Source organism: Epinephelus moara, chromosome 8, assembly GCF_006386435.1.
Source record: "Epinephelus moara isolate mb chromosome 8, YSFRI_EMoa_1.0, whole genome shotgun sequence".
NCBI lineage: Eukaryota > Metazoa > Chordata > Actinopteri > Perciformes > Serranidae > Epinephelus > Epinephelus moara.
In genome coordinates this window covers 15,781,407-15,804,659 of record NC_065513.1, presented here as the reverse complement: position 1 = coordinate 15,804,659, position 23,253 = coordinate 15,781,407, and the positions used below count along the sequence as shown (strand labels likewise).

Below are 23,253 nucleotides of genomic sequence, written 5' to 3'. Positions count from 1 at the left end.
CAATGTGTTTTATTGAGCATCTTAATGCAAGGCTAAGAGGTCATATCTTTCATAATTCTTACAGATTTGCTTTGACCATCTTCTTGCACCATCTCCCGAAATTCAAGCTGTACAAAAAAAACCCCCCAAAAAAAAACGAATGGAGACGTCGCGGAGGGCTCTTTGGATTAATGAAAGAACATGACTTGGGTACGCTTCAAAGACAATCAAGTGAGACCTAAATCTCCTGAAGTGAGATAGATGGACGCAGCAGTCGCACATTGTGTGATCTGACATGTCCTCCGCACACTTTAACTAGTATTATTAGAGAGCTTGACAGGGCGGGTTTGGCCCTGGCAAGACATGTTGGACACACTGCAGCAGATCAGAGGGAAGACAAGGGAAATGCTTTAACGCCTCTGGAACAGTGAGGCGAAAACGTGATGAGGAGATGGGAATTACTGCTGAATTAAGCACCACTTTGATTGGAAACTGATTGACCGATGGTTGGCAAAACATGAAAGAATGACCTTGAATTCTCCAAAGCGAGTATGGATTGGCACGCAGCATCTCCCCCCTCTCTCCTCCCTCACTGTCTCTCAAACACACGCACACAACACCACACAAACACACACACACGCACCCGTGCACACTCTGGTAGGAGCACACACACCACACGTGGAAGGTGAATCACATACATGGGTATCGACACACACGAGTGCTCCATCTCTGCTTTTCCCCCCACTCTCTTTAGTGAAAGGGGGGGTAGATGAACACACTGTCACGTACGACAAGCCAGAGTTGAGAGAGCAACTTCAAAGTAAGGCAGATGCAGGGACAGCACCCACTGAATAAATTTTCTGGCCACCAGTCGATCTGCCCCCAGGCTAAGATTGTGGCTGTTCGCATCTCTCCTGACCCCTCATCAACTCCCAGTTAAAACCAATCCCACTCCAACGAGGCAGTCGTACAGAAGGGAGGGATACGTAGGCATATTTAAAGGAGATAAATATCCTCTCCTCTCACGTGTTGCAGGTATGAAGAAATTTATTTTTACCAAATACTCCATTGTCAGATTTTCTACAAAAAAAAGCAAAGTGCAGATGCTTTAATGATTAAACCAGCGCATGGAGCTCCAAAACAAAACACATAAAAGACACCTGAAATTTCTCAATCAGCAAACATGTATGTGTAATAATTATGTCTTCCATTAAAGCTAAAAGCGATCAATTAGTCTGCTTTATTGTCACGCCTGCATCCATTTTGTAACAATAGGCATCCTTTTGTTTGTGAAATGGTGGCTTTCTCACTTCAGAATAAAACATTTCTGATACACTGGATATTTTTTTTTTTTTACATTTATCACCTAAGTGTTATGTCTCGCTGTTCTGTTACAGCTCACTGTGAACAACAGTCTACTTACTGCATGCCAATGGTGCTTAATAGCACACTGCTGAAACTTGTGCGTGTGTGAGAAGTGTCAGTATTTAAGAGATATTCCTGCTCAGCGACTGCTTATGCATGTCATTATTATTTTTTCTGTGTTGACTTGTTTTAATATTTGATTTCTTTATTAATCATTCATAAAGCTATGGTGCATGAGCACTGAATAATTGTAATTACACCTGCTGGGACATGCACAGTCCATTACATCTCTGACATGTGATACATTTAGGGGGGGAAAATCTTCGTTTTTTTGGTGGAAAAAAAATAGATTTTAGCTCAGTGTCAGGCTAAAGGGTTGCATCACAAATGTGGATGAACATCTTTTGCGAGCATCATTTGGAGAATGCATTCCCTGCATACTGTAGCCAAGAAAAACAATGATATGTAGCCCTGAGGGCAAATATTCACCTGTGTGTGTGTGTGCAAGCAAGTGCAAACCTGTATCTCTGCGTCTGAGAAACCCCACTATCCATAACCACCCGGCATGCAATTCATAGATGATGCAGTATGCAACTACAGTATATGTTGCTTTTAACTGAATACAAATACACACACTGAGCGCGCACACACTCACACCCAGGAGGAGTGTGGATCTAATGAGGCCCGTGGAGACACTGCTGAATTGTCAGTCAACCCTCAGCTTGCTGACACGCAGTCGACAACATCAATGACTTCTTTTCTCAAACGGGGGGAAGCCTGTCGAATTGCATCAGAAGTAAAGAGAAGTCTGAGGTCCATCGGACTTGGACTGAGACAGGTGAAGACAGGATGGGGGATGGAAAATGTTCTAAAAGAGCTTCAGGGACACAGGAGCAGCAGCTAACTTCTGTGTGTACATCCAACTTTGCAACTTTGAGAGCAAACATTTCTTTTTCGTGCATTTAAAAAAAAACCACATCTCCGAGTCATGGTTCAGATTAATGTGCAGGTTACTCCACAGGAATGGAGAAAAAAAGCTGAAACAACTTCCCTTCCTCCTTCTTCCAAGACTGCTTGCAAAACAGGGCCTCCAGTCCTGTTCCTCAAATCAACAATGGGGCCATGTATTACAGCCCAAAGAGAGGGGGGGGGGGGGGGGGGAGACAGAGAAGTGAGGTTTGTCCTGTCAGAGGAGGCCTGCATGCTGCCTCTCTCTGTCATGCCTACAGTTGTGCCACAATGGGCCCCTGCTTATCCCAGGTGTTATTGCGCTTTGTCTTTCCCAGCGCATTGTTTTTAGGACACACAGACGTGCAATTTACATGGCAGTGTGTAATTATGACTTTCTCACTTAGTCCTGCTCTGTCATTTTCACACAGAGGGAGGCAGTGTGGTCTCTTGCCCCATAGGCGTAGATTTAAGGGGGGGGCAGAGGGGACACATCCCCCTCGATATTAATAGAAACAGAAAAGCAGCAGAGGGCTTCTTTTTTTGACAAAATTAAAATGCACATAAAAAAAGTCATAAATGCACAAATTGATGCATACATGTCACCTGAATGCACTAAATCAAAGTGTTTGAATTTTTCTGGACCCCTTAACCCACTGATTACATATGTGTCCTCCCAAATGTTGAAACAAAACCTACACTCTTATCTTTCCCTGACAATATTGCGTAGGTATCAGCTGATCACCACATAATAGATTGGTGCTGCTTAAGTTTCCTTCAACTTCCCATGAGAAAACATAAGTTTATTCTCATAACACATGCAAAATTGACTGAGTGATCCTTTAAAAAATAAAGTCAGCATTAATACTAATAATAATACTGCTATAAATAACTGGCTCATTCTGCCCTATGTGTTTGGTTACTGTATCTCTCCATTTGCAAACCTCCTTTATTCCGTCCAAATGCCCTCATTTCACTGCATGCTGTGGTGGCTGTGCGTTGGTGGCTTGAGGGTGAAGAATAGCTGATCTACATGGTGGTGAATGAAGTGTCGGTTTTCAGTGCAAACTCCTCCCCTACGGACGGGCTGCGCTTTTCTTCCACTTGAACAACCAAGTAGTTTTTCAGGGCGCATTCCCCGGCAGCAATGTGGAGGGAAAGGGCGACCACGTCCAGTTGAACATTTTTATACACACTTGCATCGGCTTTTATTTCTCCTTGATAAACTTTGCAAGAGGAAGAAACTGCGGATCGTCGCTTGTTAGGGAGGAAAAAACAAGAAGCGAGTGAGAAGTGGAGAAAACTGCAGCCTGATCGTCTCGTGTTTTCTTTTTCTTTTTTTTTTTTAAAACTCGAGCCATTGTTTTCTCACACATGGATATTAAAGGAGATCATATCGGACGCGTTCCTTGTTCTTGAGTAACCCCCGCTCGGTCGCTCGGACTGTAGTTTATGTGGTCCCCGGGCTCTGTAGGAGGAGGAGAGAGAGTCCCATTCCTCAGCAGCACAACAAGGAGACACACACAGGGGCCACAAGTTGTCCACAAGCTGCGAAGGAGACCAAACTTTGCCAAGTTGCTGCGCATCCGGCCGCCGACGCCAAAATATCCTGCGATATTTTCTGCCTCTGTCGCAACTTTAACTGTGGATTATTATCGCGAGGCTCGTCATGGACCAGTGGAGCACGTTCAGAGGATGAAAAGGGGCTTTTGAAACATGAACACTTTTTCTTGTAGTTAGTTTACTACTCCAGTGACACGTTTGGACTACATTGATCTGATCATATAAAAATATACTGCGATTGTTTTTTTTGTTTGTTTCTCGCCTCACCTCGATACGATCTATCCTGCAAAAATGCCTCAGCTGAACGGAGGTGGTGGGGATGATTTGGGGGCCAATGATGAGATGATTTCGTTTAAAGACGAAGGGGAGCAGGAGGAAAAGATATCCGAAAATGTGTCAGCGGAAAGGGATTTGGATGATGTGAAATCCTCCTTAGTGAACGAGTCGGAAAACAACAGCAGCTCGTCAGACTCAGAGGTAAGGACATTGCAAATATATAAAAAGCGTCTCATGCTGCCCAGCGTGAAGAGAAATAATAATAGTGTTGAAAGTTTCAATAGTTTCTCCCCCTCCGTGTGTATATTTCTCCCCTTGTCAGCAAGCTGAGAGGCGCCCCCAAACCAGACCAGACTCAGAAAGTTATGAGAAAGCAAGAGACTACTTCAATGAAGGTAAAAAACATACATAACTAAACCTCTTCATGTGCCACAGCTGGCAAATGTGTCGCTTTTGTGCCTTTATATCAACCCTCACTTTTCTTTCTCCTTGCAGCACTGAGGAGGCAGCAAGATGGTGGCTTTTTTAAGAGTCCTCATTATCCAGGCTACCCGTTTCTCATGATCCCAGACCTTACCAATCCATACCTATCCAACGGGTCACTGTCTCCGAGTGCACGAACAGTAAGTTCCCCCCTGTGGATATGTTACCCTTTCCTCCCTTTTCCTCGTTTGCTCGCGCTCTGCAAAAACTTTGGCCGTGCGTAAAAGTTCCTTGTGCACTGCCAGACCGCCATATTCCCTCCGAGTGGCCTCTCAAGGAGTACTAACTACTTCTTTGTTCTTTTTTTGGGGATATAAATTTCTCCCTGCCACCCAACCCCTCCACAAGCCGTGCATTTGACAACTTCTCAATCAGCTCAAAGTTCAGACACATTAGTCATTATTTGTTTTCCTGAATTATTTTAGAATGATTTATGGCAACTCCTTGTCGAAAATGTCCTGCAACACCCATGCTGCACGTTGATCATACTTTAAAGTGACCTTGCTTTACTAAACATGCTTTTATTTAATATGCTTCCACCATTAGTTTCTTATATTTTGCACTGTAGATGCAAGTATTCTTCAAAAGAATGTATTTTAGAAGTGCAAGATTGCCTTTGTGTTTGCACTTGTGTTTTTAAGGAAGGCCTTCCCTCAGTATGCAGTCAAGCCACTATCACTACTTTTGAACCCTACAGGCTTTTTGCACACATTCCCTGCAGAAAGTATAAAAAAAATAACCTGTTCCTGAAGTCATATCCTTCAGTAACACAATGTAATACCTCGCTTTGACACACATGGGAGGCATTTCGCTGCCATGTCTGTGACAGCTGTTGTGCAGGGACTTTTAAAAAGCCTAGATAAGGTTGACACTCTTAAGTAAGTGTTGTTGATGCGGAGTTCGCAATGATTCATTGACTTGTTGCATCACATCAGTCGTCCACGAAGCTTGTTAAGGGCTTTCAGCCAGCGCTGGGATTATAGTTGCTTTGGTTTCTCCAGTATAATCCATACATTTCACATTTTAACACGCCTTAACGACAGGCTAATAAAGTGTGGAGGCTGTACAATGATTTCACAGCAGTTAGAAATGCTGCAGACATGACTAATAAAGTCACAGAAGTAAGTTCATGATATAAAAAAACAGTCCACACTAAGGTCAAAGAACATGTCATATGTAGTGACAATGGACGCTGATTCCTAACAAACATGCAAGATTTTAAGCAATTTCACCACCACTATTTGGGATGGCAACCTATTAAATGCAATTTAACTATGCAAACTTCCTTGAAATAATCCCTGCTGGAGAGCTGTGTTCCTCCGAGCTCGTCCATCCCCCAATCCATGTCACATCCCCCCCCGAAAAACAAGTACTTTCGTTAAGGCCTGGCAGGCATCTGACTGAAAAGGCCCCCCTTTTGCCCCCCCCTTCCCTTTTTTTCTGTCTCCTTTTCACTGTTCCAGGCCCACTCCCCTCGCCTCCCTCTACCTTCCATTCAATTAGAAAGGCGTTAGTTGACCATTGTTATTCTGAGCAGTCTTGATGGCTTCATTGGAGGTCTCCATTGGGGCTCATTAACTAAATGGCTACTCTGCTCACACTAGGTGATACATACCACTGTGTGTAGATCGTCTATCTCGTTGCTTCTGGCCACCAGAGCTTCGAAGGGGATAATGTCAGAGATAAACACGCGGGAATGTAAATGCAGCGTAACGTGCTGTGCTTTTTCTGACAGATTTTTTAGCAGGAAACTTTGTTGGATGTGTTTGGTATAATTAAGGAGCAAACAGTCTTAAGTAACTGTCTGAATTTTTAGCAGCCCATTATCTAGTCTCTGCTTTGTTTTGTCTTGTGTCTTGTATGAAAGCCGCTCACTGTCTTGTGTTTTTGTCCAGGAAAGCAAAGTTGAAAATTAAAAACTGCTGTTCTTGTTACTCGAGGCAAAGTAGCAAATAATTGGAGAGGATTTAAAATTCAGAGGTATAATCCTCCATGTTAGAAAGAGAAAAGAATGAGGTCAATGGGACAGAGTGAGCTGACTGTGTCAATCATCAGCGTGGCAGAAAACATGCAGGCAGACAATGGCTGGCATACTTAGCAGATGTCTTAAGGTCCTCCATATTGCCTGTGGCTTAACGCAGTGAATTTGATTGATGAGAGAGGTTCGACTTAGCACCTTTTTAGGCTCGCATTCTGGGGGTATGGTTTGTTTACACCTGTGGATGAAGTTCAATACAGATGATATTTACCAGCGGCCTGCACCCACGCCTGGCCAACAACTTAGTTTAACCAAACTCCTCGGCCCCATTTATCAGGCATCATCATTGTGTGGAATATGCTGATTGGCTTGTGAGATAAAAAAATTTGCCCACAGGGTAGCCTAATTTGTGTTGCCACTTCTCACAAACAATCCCAGTGTATTATAGTGTGTGTCTTGGAAAGCCCTGCTGGGACTGACAGATTTGTTTTATAAGTGTGGTGTGGTATGTGGTTGTACTTGTGCTGCATGGAGACATATTAAAGTTATGGTTCTCTAACAGATCACGTGATTATTGCCAGCCGACAGACTCCTCTGCAGCTCTTAGTTTCATTGCTTTGAGTAAAATATATATATTTTTTTGTAATTACAGATAGAATAATGTGTGCACGTGTGTGTGAGGCATGTTTTTTTTCATTTCCTGCATGCATCTATTTACAACTCCCCCTTCCGGTCTGACATCTTTGCGTAATAATAAAGTACTGAAGCAGTGTAATGCATATGTATTTCGCACATATCAGCATTTAAGGGAACACACTGCTCAGTAATAGATACGAGATGTTGCTCAAGAGTCATCGTGCAATGATTTCACTCAGCAATGTGCAGAACGATGAAGGATTTGAGGCCCGAACTTTTAAATTTGGATGTGGCAACCCTATCATGAGCAATGAGAGACAGGCCTACATGGGATCAGCACAGAGTTCCCCTGAGGGCCAAGCATAACTGATTTAAAGCCTGCTCAGAGCTGACATTCTGCTGTAATCCACTGAGAGCTGAGGAGGGAGGTTTTTTATGTTTGCAGAGATGTTCCACCAGACTTCTGCCTGCTGTGGTGTGCCGGGCCCAGAGAGAGTTTTCTTTTTTCCTCCCTTCCTACCAAGTCAGTCCGACAAATCCAGCTTATTGTTTGTCAATTCATTGATGTGATTATCGCCACATTGTTCCCGTAGTGACAGACTGGTGCCAGATTTAATTGGTGAGCACACACTCTGCTTTGACGCCACCTCTTGTCAGCCTCATCAGCACTTTTAGATAACTCTGCTAGTACATCATCATCATCACCAAAGAGTGAAATGCCTCTTGTGTGTGAGAGGTGGCACGTATGCGAGAGCGAGGTTAGTCGCTCGAATGTATCTTCATCAAATGCGCAGCGGGACACTCCAACTCCCGAGCATGATTGTTGAATAGAAAATTGTTTGAGATTGAGATATGAATGGAGAACTTGTATAAGTCTGAACATGTCGGTGGCTACGATTGCATGCCTCTCTGACTTCTTTTTTTTTCCTCCCCCCGTTTTTTCTGCTGCTTTTGGTGCTTAAAAATGTGCAGACAAAGAAAAAGTCAACACAGACATTGTCCCACTGAATAAAAGGGCCTCACCCTGCATAAGCAAACGCTGTTTGTGTGGAGGTGTCTTTTCATCAGGTGGCTCACTTGGCATTTCGCTCACCTTGCTTGCATACGCGAATGTGCACACATGCATCCATGCGTGCTGCACGTTTGTGTGTGTAAGGTCTGTGAGTGTCGGGGGTTGATGGAGAGGAGGGGTGGGGAGGGGTGCTCAGGTGAGGCTCTGTGGATACTTTGCAACAGAGGGAACAGTGTACAGGGCTCACATTCTGACAACCCTCAGTGTTGTGTTCCTGAATGTTAGCGCGGCAAATATTTTTTCAACCAAGCGCTGTGTCAACAGAGCTAACATTTTTGACTGGGTTTATAGTTTTTAAAAGATTTTTCCTTCAAAGGCAAACACATCTACATCAATTTAGTGGCACTGTTCAATTAAAAACAGATCGCGAGCGACCGCAGAAATGCCATCGCTGGCTGAGAGCTCTCGCCTGGAGTGATTCATTCTGATAATAAACTCAGTGCTAGGGCTTGAGGAAATTAAATTAAATTTGGCAAAATAATAAACGTTTTTGAAATATTAGATTCGTCATGATTTTAGTTTGAGGAGGAGGAGGGATGTTTGGACTGATGCGCACACTTTCACATTTTAAAATAGAAGCATTTTAATTGATTACAGTTGAAATTGTTGTGTATCTCAACAACTGTGTGTCTCAGCAGTTACTTTTATGTGACACAGGGGTACTCAAGGACAGGCCTAATTAGTGCAACACAAAGCAAAGCAGTGTATAGTGGTGATTGTATAGTCAGAGCAGTTTGCAAATATTCCACTTTACATGTATAAATTCACTCAGTGTGTAACAGACATTGAAATCAGTAGGCGTCAGAGTGGAAAGAAACACTTCTGTAATCTGTAGCTTCACATACAGCCTTTCTTATACAGTCTTACAGGATCATGCGTTCAGTTTTCAGACCGTTGATGCTCACGCTGACTTCCTAACATCACTTGTAAAGAACTGTGTGAAATGGTGTCAGTCCTGGTCTGTATCCTTCCCTCTTTGGTCTCTGTGGAAAGCATGAGCTGGCGTCAATTCCTCCCACTACCCCATAGCCTGCTAGTTCACTACCTAAACCCACCCACCCGCCCGCCTGACATTAGAAATTCTGTTTATAGCGCTCTCTGGCTTCTCGAGCGCGGGGCCCATCAGGAGCATCTCAGCACCCTTTGAGGAAAGGATAACCAACATCTCCCCTCTCCAGCCGCAGACTCCCCATGTTCAGTGACATCAATGAATCCCTTTGATGTGCCAAGATGAATATGTGTGCAAATGTGTTTTTATCAATTAATGTGTTTTTCTCATTCGCTGTGTTTGGCTGGAGCTGCTCCGCGGTTTGGTACATTGCTTTTTCCCTGTTAAAAAATTTGGGCAAACTTGTGTTTTCAAGAGAGACATTTGGCCAAAGGTGAACATCCCTAACAACCTGAGTTCACACCAAAATCTCTTTATAGCTTTGAAGCACTTTAACGACGTGTTGTTGACCATGTCTGTTTGACATCAAAACAACAACAAAAAAGCTGCTGTAGAGTTAGATATTAAAGCCTTTCAGTAAACAAAAAATCTCTAGCTACTTATTGAGGAAACTGCTGGTCATGTCTACACGTGTTTGGTCTACACTTTCAAACAATTGCAATCCTTGTGTAGGGGATGGTCACTGCTTGGTTGAGCTATTATGAAACTCAGAGACAGAAGAGTTGAGTCTGGAGCAGTGGAAATACAAAGCTTGCTATCTGCCGTCCTCCACAGCTGCTAATTATCAAAAAAGTTTTTACCATGAATTAAAGCTCTGGGAGATGAAGATGTGGGAGGTGGAGACATGTATCATGTGTCATGTGAATACCAGCTTAGTCATGTCTGTTCTGTGGTCTTAACCTGGAGCCCTGGTGCAAAGGGGGGGATGGGAGGGATGAGGGTGGGCCCCTGGATTTATCAGGAAGGTGGTCAGACTCACTCCCAAGTGACCACAGTTCTGAAACTATGTGTCCTGGAACAATATCTAATCATGGATAAATTGTTAAACTCGTTTATCTTGTAAAATCAATTTAAATCCAAACATGAGCTCTTTGCAGCTTCTGCTTTCTGTTTTGGTTACATCAGCATGTCAGACATCGAACATATTTTTGTTGATGGTCTGTTAGTTAAACTAAATACGTGATTCATGGCTGCAGCTGTTAATTAAATATATTTAATTGGTTGGGCTGTAAAATTCTAGAAAATGGAAAAGAGCCCAGGCTTATTTGTATGACCAACAATAAAAAACCCAAAGATATTGAGTTTACTGTCAAATGTGATAGAGAAAAACATCAAATAGTCACAGTTGAGAATCAGTGAATATTCTGGGAATGCTTGCTTGAAACATGTCTGCAACTACTAAGTGATAAACTAGTGCTGGTATCAGTACGAGATACCATGACTGAAATAACCCAGCACCAAGTAGTATCAAAACGTCTCCAATGAAGGATCCTTTGATCCTTTTTGTACCCAGATCTAGAAAAAAAAGACTGTTTATATGATTTTGCTCACAGCCAATAACTGCAAGCGTTCTTCGATTTGATGTTTCATGTGATCGGCCCACTACTACAGCAGCTACAACCCGTGAAGTCGAGTGCAGTTTTTTTGACATAGTTGGCAGTTCAGCGTGACAAGATGCCACCAAAACGTTCAAAAGAATGGCTATACTACATACTTGAGGCATCTGCCAGCATAAACGAAGTACTTCCAATCATGTGACTGGCGGACTGTATAGACGAGGAACCCCTCCATATATAGATATAAGCTGCTCATTCTAAGGTAACGAAAACACAATGATTCTTATTTTCAGGTGATTACACACTAATTAAAACATAGTTACGAATATGATGTTCTGCCAATAGATGTCCCTAAATCCTGCACACTGGACCTTTAAAGGTACTGGTATTGTATTTTGTTATTGGGTCCTACTGATTATCAAAATAGATGCAGATTAATCCCTGTTGATCATCTTATCAATCGACTGTTGTTTCGGCTACAGACAGTGTAATTTGATTGAACCCTTCAGATTAGCTGATAGCGAAAACAGTCCTTACTTGTAGTCGTACTTGTATCTAACTGATAGACTGGGGGGGCAGCACAGTCCAGCAGCACAGTATGCTGTGCTGCTGGACTGTCCCATATAAGTGTATGTGGCCCACTCATAGCCATAACCACTACTGTTTAGCTCACATAAAGAAATGTTTTCCCTCTGTAATTGTACCTTAAACGCTTCACTCCATGCTAATAAAACGTGATTGTACAGCAGGAAGAAAACGAAAAAGCTCTAAACAGGGTTTCATCAGTCTGGTATTCCAAGCAGCTGTTTTCAGTTTAAGCACTGCAGGCAGCAAGAGAGCGAGAGAGAGAGAGAGAGAGAGAGAGAAGGCAGGAGGAGAGATTGTTGATGAGATGTGGTGGTGGGAGCATAAACTGGGGCAGATACGGGTCCTGCTATTCCTTTGCCTGTTATCCCGAGGTGGGCCGGCTTCCAGACCTTGAGGCACTCACTTATCTGAGGGATTCTGTCTCCCACAGAGCGCTGTTTCTCCACCGTCGACCACAATGCTTCACCATTCCCTTACAGCCGAGGCCCAATCAGCAAACAGCAGGAGGCTATCAGATCCTGCACATGTTGCATCAGCAGTACGAAGATTTGTATCGGGCTTCGCTTCAGTTCACGTAGAAATGTGTTCTCGCTGTGCCGCGTCTGTTAAAGGCCATGTCATGCAGTATGTGCGTAGTATCAGTGAGGTTGTAGTGGTCATACTAAATTAAGAAGTGGATGGATATCCGTCCAGGATGAGGTTAGTTGACAGCGAGCAGAGCAGCTGTTCTTCTTGTTGAAGTTATAAATCAGTTTGGCTGCTTCCCACTGAGTTTGTCCCCGTAATGGTGGAGCAAGTTTGGCCTGCCGGAGCGGCTCACGTCCCCTGACGGAAACATGTCACGTCAACACATTGCACCTGCGTACACGTGCAACCTACAGACCTTTGGCAGATTATAGCTGATTTGGGTTAGCTTCAATTCATGTAAATTATTACTTCACTGATACTCTTTTATTTACTTCATGTCACAGCGTGGATCTGTCTCTCACTTAATACTTATGTATAAATAAAGATTAAAACTTACTTATGCTATAAACTTAGAGCTGTAACTGATGATGTAACTGAGAGACTGACGTGCCATCTGTAATCTGAATTTAGCTCCGGCTCTAAAAACACAAGTGGAGTATGTAATGGATAGTATGTTTGACTACATAAATCTTAAACGGAGCCACAGGGAATTTTTCCATGTTTTAATACTTTTATATAAATGGGACATGTGCTACTTTGGGGTTACTTTTACTAACTTTGTCTAAGAATACAAGAGGAAAAGATGAGCCTAGGTAGTTATGGAATTAAACCCAGATTTATTTTAGCTGTTATTGACGGCCATATTTGCTCTCGTGAAATAACTATGGAATTAATTGAAATAAGTCTTTCAATTCTTTGAGGGTTGAGATAAGGTAAAATAATTTTCGGTTAGAGATAATTAGAAATTAGAATATCACACACATAAGTACTGTTTTCCCATGAGCTTGCTCGTCCTAATATTGATAAGAACGTAACCCTTAGGTGCCCCTTGCTTCCCCTAGTTACCCTCGTAAACCAATTGTACTTGTTAAGAAGTCACAATGTTCTGCGGAGCAACAAATTCAATTAAAGCGTGGCAGAGGCGCAAGTCATCTAAACTGTGTAGCCTCCTTATCTGCACCCAGACTTGTGGATCCTGTTCGAATAAACAGCAGAAGCAGCAGAAACGTCTTGATATTTTTTTTCAGTCTGGCCTCGGCCGAAGAATATGACTCTTGCCTGACCTTATCTGCTCAATTTAAAATGATGAGGTAATGATTATTTATGAGTAATGGCTGTTGTCAAGGGTCTTGTGCTCCTCGGACATGAGTAGTGATAGAGGGATTCCCCCTTGTGCCTGCCTCAGATGACTAGTGTGATTAGATGTCCTTGCTCTGTGACTTTATCATTTGACATACTCATGTTTGTCTGTTTCTTTAAAATAGGCATGAGGTGAATCTTGTATTATTGAATGATAATGATAGGGTGTTGGATGGCCGCTCCACGTCGTCCGCTGACATAATCCCTCATCCATTTACATGGCTGTATACTAAATCCCTACAAATGTGACTGACTTATTTGCCTCAAATTTAGAGTAGCTACATTAGGAAAAAAAAAGATCTAATCAGCCCTATATGACATGGAGTAGGCCAAGGAGCCCTTTTGTTTGATTTGTACATGGGTTGGAGGGGTTGGCTATTGGAAATCCCTGAAGCAGGCTTTAGGGGCAGGTCTGATTCTCGTGTGAAATGGGAAGGCTCTATAGCTCTCGGCTGACTTGACTGGGGCTGTATGGGTGTGTTGGCAGGGGGAGCGCCGGTCATGAATAGGGTCTTTGACTACCTCAGACTTGCCCTGAAAGGCAGGACAAAGACCCTAGGGCAACGGCTTAGAGCCTCACAGCTGAGCTACAGAATGCTTGGCCCAGTCTTCCTCCCTCCTTGCCTGATTTAAATACTACAGTGGCTTTCAGCATTCTGGCGACGGAGGCCCGCATTCACCGCAGCACATTTACCATCAACTTTTCTCTCTGTTTTTGTTTACAGTATACTAATGCCAGAGCTGTTTACGTAATCCATTGTATAGAATCCATCAGAGGTGCTGGTGAATATGCATCAGTGACTCTCTTAAAACCGCCTGAAGATTAGCTTCATGTTGTTCGTATTAAGCAGAATTTATTTGGATACAGACTAACTGCTGGCATATGTGTGTATCACCGCTAATCACAACTCTACCCGGAGTCGTTAATTATGGAACTTTTTTCTCTGCTTATCTTCGTGCAAGATGGAGGTGTTGGCGAGTAAACAAGACGAAACTGGGTGCACACCTCTAATTGTCTTTGACGGATCCACGGGACTCGTCAGCGTTCAAGATTTTGCACGGGCAAGAATAAAAAGCCATAAATCTTTTCTGCAGAGTTAATGGGGTTATTTGAGTCCTGTCCAGACACTCTCTCCCCACAGAGTGTCTAGTTTCAGATGTCACTCAGAGCTTTGTTTGCCCCCCAGGGTGAAGGGTTAGAGGTCAAGGTTCAGGGCCAGTTGGCTGAGTGGCCACAAAAGCCCAGGCTTCCCCTCAGCACATCCGATCCCTTCGTCCACACCAGCCTGTAGCCACAATGAAGGGATCGGTTTGCAACATTTGTCTTTTCTTATTATAACCTAAAATTCATTTTCGCTCATGTGGAGAGTGTAATTAGAAGGTTATAGTTCACAGTTTCACAATGAGGTCATAAAACTGTCTTATGTTTACGGCTTGAGACTTTAATTGTTTCTCAGTGGAAACTTGAGTAATTATTCAGTTACAGTTTTGTTGCATTTACTGTCCTGCTACTGTGTAAGCCCACTATTACCATAGAACACATCCCGTAATTGGTCCTCGCATGGTTTGGGAATTTATATTTCTGAGATTTTTGCACAAACCTTCTTATTTGCTCTTTCTCTGTCGACTGAAACAAACAAGAATGGCACCTCAGCAAAATCTCACACCAAAAAAAAAGTTCTCAGTTTCTTTGTTCCAAACACCTCCAAAAGTTTGCAAACCCACAACCTCACCCGCATCAGCCCCCACCCACAAACTCAACTTTTCTCCCTGCTCCACCACCACCACCACCACCCAAACATGTCCTCCAGCCAGGTTTATTATGCCGTTTCACGCAGACCAAAATTGCAGCTGCATGGAGAACAATCTGGAGCACATTAGCTCAGGCGCTGTGATTTATAAATTGTTTCTCAGGCCATAAATCCCTGCTGTAATTGTGCACAAGCACCCCTCTCTTTCTCCAGTCACTCCCCCTTTCTCTCTTTCTCTCCTTCTCCCTCAGTCTCTCTGTCCTCGCTCTCTCTGAGCAGCTTACAGTTCTTGGGTTAACACTAATTGTTTGCAGAAGTGTGCAGTTTGGATTGAGTGGAAGTTTGTTGCATTGTGGCACCGATTTGGGGTTCGCAGAAACAGCTCTTCATGAAAGATAAACTTTCGTACTTTTTTTTATTTTTATGCTGTTCGTAAACCTCGTCTGTCACGTGGTGTGTGCTTAACGTCCAAAATGGGATGTGAGCATTTTGTCTTCAGCTCCATGTTACTGTGGTTCATGCTCTGCATTCCTGAATACTGTGTAATTGTGAGGGGCCTCTCCTAAACTCTGTCCCTGGGAATTTGATATTTGCAGCAGCCCCTGATCGTAATCACCTTGCCGTTCTCATTAGATTGTATTGAAACTGAAAGATAGCAGCAGCTGTACATATATATATTGTTTTAAATAGCATGTCCAACCTTGAGTTCTCAGTGGTCTGGTTAATGTTACGACGACATTTTTCTGCAACTTTGAAAACTCTAGCAGCTCATATAAATCAATGTTAGTTCCCCTCAAACATGTCTCTTAACAAAATGTGTTAAAAGTAATTTATTCAATATTGACAGAGCAAAAAAAAATCTAGGGCAGTTCTTTGCTTAATGTCTCTACTCCCATTGTTTTGCTTTCAAGAGACCTGATGAACCTTGAAGAGGTAGGGGACCTCATGACCCAACCTCATCCCGCCTTGTGACTCCTCTAAAGGCTTTTTCCTCCAACACTGAAAACCTATACATTCTTACTGGAAAATTTATTCTTTACAAAGTTTCAGTCATGTAAGAGGATCCCTGGATGTGAGCGTGCATCGGAATTTACAGCCAAAGCTATCACTAGATCATGATTTAGCACTCAATATCACTATGCACGCAGCGTGATGAAAATGAAGCCTGTAGATTGCAGGGGAATGACTTTTACAAATGTTTTAAGGTATAAAAATGCTCTGGCGACGTTCCAGACCTCCCTGCAGCCTGCTGACAATACGCATAACTAATCCTGGGGAATGTCATGGTAGTAAGTTGGGTGCTCTGTGGCACAGTGTGGAAGTTTGAAACTACTTTACAAAATATTGTTTTCATTATATTATTGGATCATGTGTAACAGACAAAGCATTGTGTGTCAAATGAGTTTATTTTCTGTCCAAAAATGTTATTTTTGTTGTTTTTCCGATTTAGCCTGTTAGATAAGAGATTTATTTTGATTTTGAAGTCCATTTTTAGATATTTTAAAGTGTACATATATGATATAGTTTTTAATTCTAACAGTCAGTGTCTGTCTCCCTGTGCGACAGGAGCGGGTGTCGATGCATACCTGTGGATTGTGAATGTGTCTGCTTGTTTGAGTAGGACAGACTTGGTGGGGGGAGGGCAGGCGGAGAGGAGACGGGAGAGTGGAGCGAGTGGAGTTAGCGGTGGGGTGATAGGGATGTCAGGTAGTAAAAAGTGAGATGAGGCAGGGCCCAGGAGTCTGCGGGGCCTGGAGATTTGCGCCTGCACTCGGCAAGCAAACACAGGAGGCATCTGCAGGCAGCTGTGTGTGCGTATGTGTGTGTGTGTGTGTGAGGGTNTGGGGGGGTGGACTTGCAGAGTGAACACAATCAGCCCTCTGTTTTCATAAGACTTGTGGTATGTGAGAGCAGAAACAAATGTGTTTAATTTAGGCCCTTTTTTCTCTCTCTCTTGCCTTTTCCACTACACCCACTTATGCCCACCTCAGGCTTTCAAAACTGACTTTTTTCCCCCTTCAAGATGCCTCGTTGCCTCCCCTGCCACTGTCAGCTGCTCTTAGGAAGTTTTTAAAAAAGAAACAATCACCCACTGTGCCCTGTCAGGGGAAAAAAAACAAAACTTTTAGACACACTTTTAGCAGAGGTGCTCAAATTTACTCTTTCGGTGGGGGTAAATATTTATCTGCAGTTTCTGGAAAAAGAAGAGAAAAAGATTATTTTTATGTCTTTGCCGAGAGTTTGGAGTGATTACTGCGCTGTGGTATTTGCCCTATTCGGTGTGAGGGGTGCATGCTGGATTATTGCCTCCTAAATGCCTTGGCAGGAAACGCTGTATTATATTGGTAACCCATGCTGTCTCCAGTCAATTTGTGCTCGGTCATAAATGAACAATTCAGGTCTCACTTGTGTGTCATTGGCGTAGACTTGCACACACACCTACACTCAGACGCACACACACGCGTTTCATTTTTAAGTCGAGCTTTACTGTAAACATCCAGCCAACCACTGGTAACCACCTTGTGTTCTGGAGTTAATTATACAGACGTTTACGGCTGTGAATTTCAATGAAACGAGGCTACTCCCCAAACAATAAAAAGTTGTGTTCCTGCATGACTGGACAAACAATGCCACAGGACATGGAAAAGGACGACATCTTTGACATTCGAGGTGTAGCCTGTCCTGACATCAGGACATGCTACAGATCACACTGACATTAAGCGGAGCAGTGTGTGACAATTGAAAGCAGATCTCCCAGGTACGGGAAACCACATAACTGACTGCACATAATTGACTTGAATAGCTTCGCGCCCTCCTCTCTGTCTTTATGAGATGGCCTTGCTCTTACCAGATGCATAATTATTTTCTTGTGTGTCTAATTATACAGTGAGTTTTATATGAGCTGCCGTTACAGAATTACTCACTTATTCCTAAGTTTAACCTCAGCGAGACCGGACTGCTCCACGTCTGATTCAAAGTACCTGAGAGTCAGTGAGATAGAATAAGAACAATGGCGGCTTCATTTAATGACTCATATGAACTCTAATGCTGTGGATACAGGAAGCAATAACTCAGGATCATGTCATGCAAAAGGAAAAAAAAAACCCTGATACAAATAATTGCTTGAGTTGCAAAAATGCAAACTCCTGCTGAAGTCGCAGCTCATTCACCGGGGCAGAATGTTAAAGAAGCTCTTTAGGGGGGGTTTATCTTGGCCTTGTATACTTTTAATGCTGTTTTATTACTGAAACAGCAGTAAATTCACTCCCAGGACTTTTCAAATAAAACAAGTTTGCTGGCCAGCTTGGCCTTGTGTAGAATATACATGAGACAGTCATGTGACACCATTGCTCACTGACTTTTTAAAAAGTGAGTCTTGGAAATTCTTTGCAGAAAATGAGAATTTTACCCTCCAAATGTGGCACAAACTACCACAACAGATTTTTCTCCTTCTGATTATGTGTTAATAAATTACGCACGTACAGTTTCTTCTTAGCATCCTCTTATGGGCTGCTCAGATTCTCTGCGTGCTCCATGTAGACATGGTTGGAGTCGCAGGCCGAGTGTGTAACCATCTTGGAAATCTTGGAAAAACCTTGTCGCTGTGTTGTTGGGACCTCCCTCGCGCTGCCTCCCCTCTTCACTCTCCTCTCTCCCTCTTTGCACTAATAGTTCTTTTGTGTACAAGAGCATGTTAAGAGGCCAATGAGCCTGGCCTTAATAGGCCACGTTGCCATAGAAACCGCAGCACTCTGGATGTCTGACCTTTGACCCAGTTTTTTTTGCTGGCTGTGAATAAGAGCGCAGGACGACCAACCGGGTCACAATAGAGGCCCGGCGAACTGAGGGAGTGCCCCTGTCATAGTCACTTAACTTCATTCCTCTATGGGCTAATGGACACTTCAAATGTGGTAGCCATTAGCTGTGTGCTATCTCCACTGCAGGACCACAGGCTTCTCAGGGTTAATAAATGTAAAGAGACTCGGCTGTGTGTTAAATTCAAGTGATGAGAGGAAAAATGGACAAATACAGTACTTATAGATTTTTTATGGGCAGCATCTAAAATTGAAGCACATCCCCACTAATAAAATGGGTAGAAATCCAGGTAGTCTGTTTGGATGACTAATATCTCCACCAATTACACCCACAACAAAATATATATAATGGTTTTTTTCTGTGTACCTTCCTTGAAGATAACTTTAATTAATAACTTCCTCCCTGACTAATCTACTTACTTCATAGTGGACTGGATAATAGGACATGGTCCCCATTCAGAAAAATTTGCAGTGGCCCAGTAGTGCATTGTGGGTCTGACCAGCTGAGCTGCTTGTCGTTTCCCCATCAATTACACACTAATTAGCACAATGACTGCCGAGGTTTGCTTAAGAATTGTCAATGTAATTGCCTCTAATGTTGGTAAACAATGAGCCTTAATGCAAACTCCGAGACAAGGCGGGGGCTCCTTATCACATTGTCTTTGTCGCCGAGGCTTTAATTGTGTTGCGCGCATAGATCAGGTTTAGGTGTCAATGGCCCCCGCATGAGCAGGTGATATCAGCAGAGCAAACCAGGGAGGGACTGTTGTGTAGGGGGCCTGACAGGGCCATTGTCTGAAGTTGCTGTTCATATGGGCAGGGGACGGTAATTAACACCTCAGCCAAACAGCAAGCTGTGCGGCCCATTTGTTTTCTGTTGGGGGGTAAAAGAAAACAATGGGGAGGGGCTCTCCACACAGTAGGTGATTGACATTATCTGCTGGAGCGATCCATGGAGGCATTCCTGCTGCTCCGCTATTCAACACAAGTTAAGCGAAGCCATTTCACAAGCGTCTGAGCTGCCACTTTATACATATTCATTCTTTTATTTGTTGTTTGACTTTGTCTCATTGTCTGCTCGTGACTTACTGAGTTAATGCAATTCAGGGTAAGATGCAGAAACAAATGATCTGTTTTAGATAGTGTTAGTTTTAAGGCACATCTACTGTTTTCCAAAATCAAAATGTTTTAGTAATAATTATTCTGCACATTTTATAGAATTACAAACAAATTCTGCTTTTATATTATTTCTTGACTTTACTTTTTGACAGTCATTCTGACTTCTCACTGCAGCCCTGAAGTGGGCAGACAGTAGCTAGCAAAGTTTGGGATTTTTTTTTCTGTCCCTTTGGCAGAGTGTCTGACTTAGTTTGACAGCAAATGTCCAGACATCTGTCTCTTCTCGGTGCTCTGATGTTGGCCTGCAGTATGGCACCACACACTTCAGAGATGACAAAGACTCTTGGCTGTGTTTTCCTTCGCTCTGTGAGAGCGATGTAACAATTAGAACCCAGCTCTGGCAGGCCACATGCCCCAGAGCATATGTTGCATTCTCTCTGTTCAAAAAACCAAAGGGCTCCAGTGTAGCTTTTTGGAAAATTTCAGTGGCATCACTGCCACCTTTGTCGCATCTGGGTCCTGTAAAAGTAGCACATTCTACTGATGTCTATTCTAAGCGTTGGAGGCAGCAGGGAAGGCTGGAAGACAATTAGAGAGCTATGAAAATGGATCAACTAAACTTTACTTTAGTTACACATTTCTTTCAGTAGTCCGTCCGAGTCTGTTTACCAGAGCTTCCAGCTCCCATGCTGAAACAGACATTGCTATGGGCCTCAGCCATATGTCTGTATTTGTCTCTAATAAAATAAGGGCATGTGTAAAGGATCACTAAATGTCCTGCAGTTACAGTGATACTGATGCATCTCCTGTTTTAATCTTTTACAAACATTTAATATCTTTTAAAACATGTCAAAACTATTTGAATCATCCATTTTAAGTGCTGGCTCTCATACAGCTGTCCTAACTTTTTTTTTTCTTACACTTCCCTTGTGGGTTTTTTTTCTCACTGTAACACTGAGAAAGTTTTTGCTGAGCAGCATGGCCCACAATTCCTCGCCTTTTGTTTCCGGAACACCCTCCCTCTCTCCCTCTCATGTGTTAGTGTGAGTGGTGTGCTGCTGTAGTCTGGACTGGAGCTAATGTGACAGTGTGCGGCTGGCATTTACCTGGCTGGATGTTTCGGGGAGTGTGTGAACAGTTGCTCCATAGGGCACGCTGGCAATTAAAAGAAAAGTAGGCGCTCAGGGAAAAAAAAGTGCCTGGGGGCATGTTCCTCAGTCCTGGCAGAAGCTGTCAAATAAGGGATGGATTGGGTGGGAGAGCCGGGGTGGGCACGGCCGGGCAAGACCAAACGCTCACAATAGCGCTCGTTTCATTTGTGGAAGGACTCATGATTGACATAGATTAGACAGAGAAAACTGCATTGTTTTGGATTTTCTCTCCGGAGAGCAGCATTCATTAGGCGCCATGCACACAGCAGAGTAAAGTTTCAATAGGGAGCTAGCAGCCTCTAAAAGCAACTGCCTCCTGACAGTTGTATGGACTTGGGCCCATTAGTTGGAACCTACGATTCAGCCTTGAGCAGTATAGTGAAAATGAAGAGGGCTGATGTCAACTCCAAGAATTTCCCCCTTTTTCGAAGGGAAAAAGGGTCCCCTTCCCCCTGCCTCGGTGCTCTGTTGGACCCCAGCTGTCAGGAAACAATACCCTCTGCCTGCTCCGACAAACTCATTCCTGAAAATGTTTTTTTTTCTCTCCCTCCTCTCCCTTTCCCCCCTCCTGCTATAATGTCTTTTCCATTTTTAACCCACAGCCATCCAAGCTTCCTTCCTCCTTACAAACCCTGAGTGATGAATGAAGTTTTAAAAATCAGAACCTGAATGCATGACTCCTCCAGTTTGCTTGTTTGTCATCATTTATCCTGCAACAACTTTTGAAAAGCGGACAAAGCGTTGCATATATTCTTTAACTGCTGTCGTCAGTCATTTATTAAACGTCAGATACTATTTCGTGTCTCTTCCATTCATCCGATGTTTGCTCTGGGCGGAGGAATTCATATGCACAGTGCTATGTAAATACAAATGATAGTATGCATTGTAGAGTAATAACAGAGGATGCATGGTGAGATTGTATAATCACCACTTACAGACAGAATATATAACCCGTATACGCTCCCGTGCCCAAAAGGCAACTTCAGTAATGTTCTACAATACCTTTATGTCTCTGCACTACATGGGTCTGGATGAGCAAAACACAACCTATAATATAAAACCCTTTTAATTAATTTGAAATTGTACCAGAGAGAAAATCCACATGCATGACAAGCTGCTGTGTCCGGTATTTAAACTGATTCATAAACCAGATGGTTGAGCCGTGCTTTTGGAGCTCTGGCTTCATGCTATCTCCATCGCTGGAGGACAAAAAAAAAAAAGCTTGTTGTATGAGGCTGTAAATCATAAAAACCTCTCCTCCAGTACACACAGCTCTTTCCGCATGGCACAGTGGCAAAGAGACGGGCAATACGGTGGTGGAAGTCTTTGTGACGTGGGGGGAAAAAAAAGAGCAAACACTTACACAACCCCCTCATGATAACTTTGGTACATGTGTGAAAAGTAGTGATACTGAAAGGAGGAGGGACTATGTCTGGGGTCAAAAGGCCAAACCAATGGAGTTAGCTCCGAGTCGGAGGCTCAACCATTCGCCGCTCTAGACGGGGCTTCCTTCCAGCTGTCTCTTCCCACCCGCTCAGCGATGGGCGCCCACAGCTGGCCTCTTGTTTTTCCTTGACAAACGGCAATTTCACAGTCCTCCACCAGTCCGCTGTGTTCACATCGCTCTCCCTGCTCTCCCTCATGCCAAAACTCACTGTCTGACTCCAGCAGCGATGTGGGTCTGGTACAGGTGTCTGCTGGAGATCTCTGCGGGCTTGACACCATTCATACCACTTTTGCACGCTTCAGTCCCCACGGTTCACTAAAAGTAAATATTAGAGTTGTGTTTTTTTGCAAAACAGAGCTTTGGATTTAGCTTTGTTGTTTCTTTATCATGTCTATTTCTGAATGCATTTTGTTTTTATTACCGTGCATGTTTCTTCCCTGCAGTGCGTCTGCTTCTGTTTTGTAATTCTGCTTCCTTTGTGTTGCCCGCAGTACCTGCAGATGAAATGGCCTCTTTTGGACGTCCCTGGATCTGCAGGACTAAAAGACTCCCGTTCTCCAACACCGGGGCATTTAGTAAGTACTTACACTCAATAAAAAACAAAAGTTTGATTATGAGGAGATGAGGAAGCCAGAAACATTTGAAAGACTGCAAGTAAACCAGATAAATTGTTTTTGACCAAAGAGCAACGTGACTGGCTGGAGGAAAAAAAGACAAATTTCACACACAAAATAACTGAATGAACACCAG

At 43.3% G+C, this 23,253-nt stretch overlaps 1 protein-coding gene across 3 annotated transcripts in view; it reads left to right on the top strand.

Annotated features, from left to right (window-relative positions):
- Nucleotides 1–3,401: 3,401 nt before the first annotated feature.
- Nucleotides 3,402–23,253, top strand: part of tcf7l1b (transcription factor 7 like 1b) — a 34,274-nt gene continuing 14,422 nt past the window's right edge. For all 3 annotated transcript variants that reach the window (XM_050051402.1, XM_050051400.1, XM_050051401.1), the window contains exons 1-4: nt 3,402–4,332; nt 4,454–4,526; nt 4,627–4,754; nt 22,995–23,078. In XM_050051402.1, coding sequence (XP_049907359.1) covers nt 4,147–4,332; nt 4,454–4,526; nt 4,627–4,754; nt 22,995–23,078 — 471 coding nt within the window. In that variant the 5' untranslated portion in view covers nt 3,402–4,146. The remainder of the gene's footprint in view (nt 4,333–4,453; nt 4,527–4,626; nt 4,755–22,994; nt 23,079–23,253) is intronic.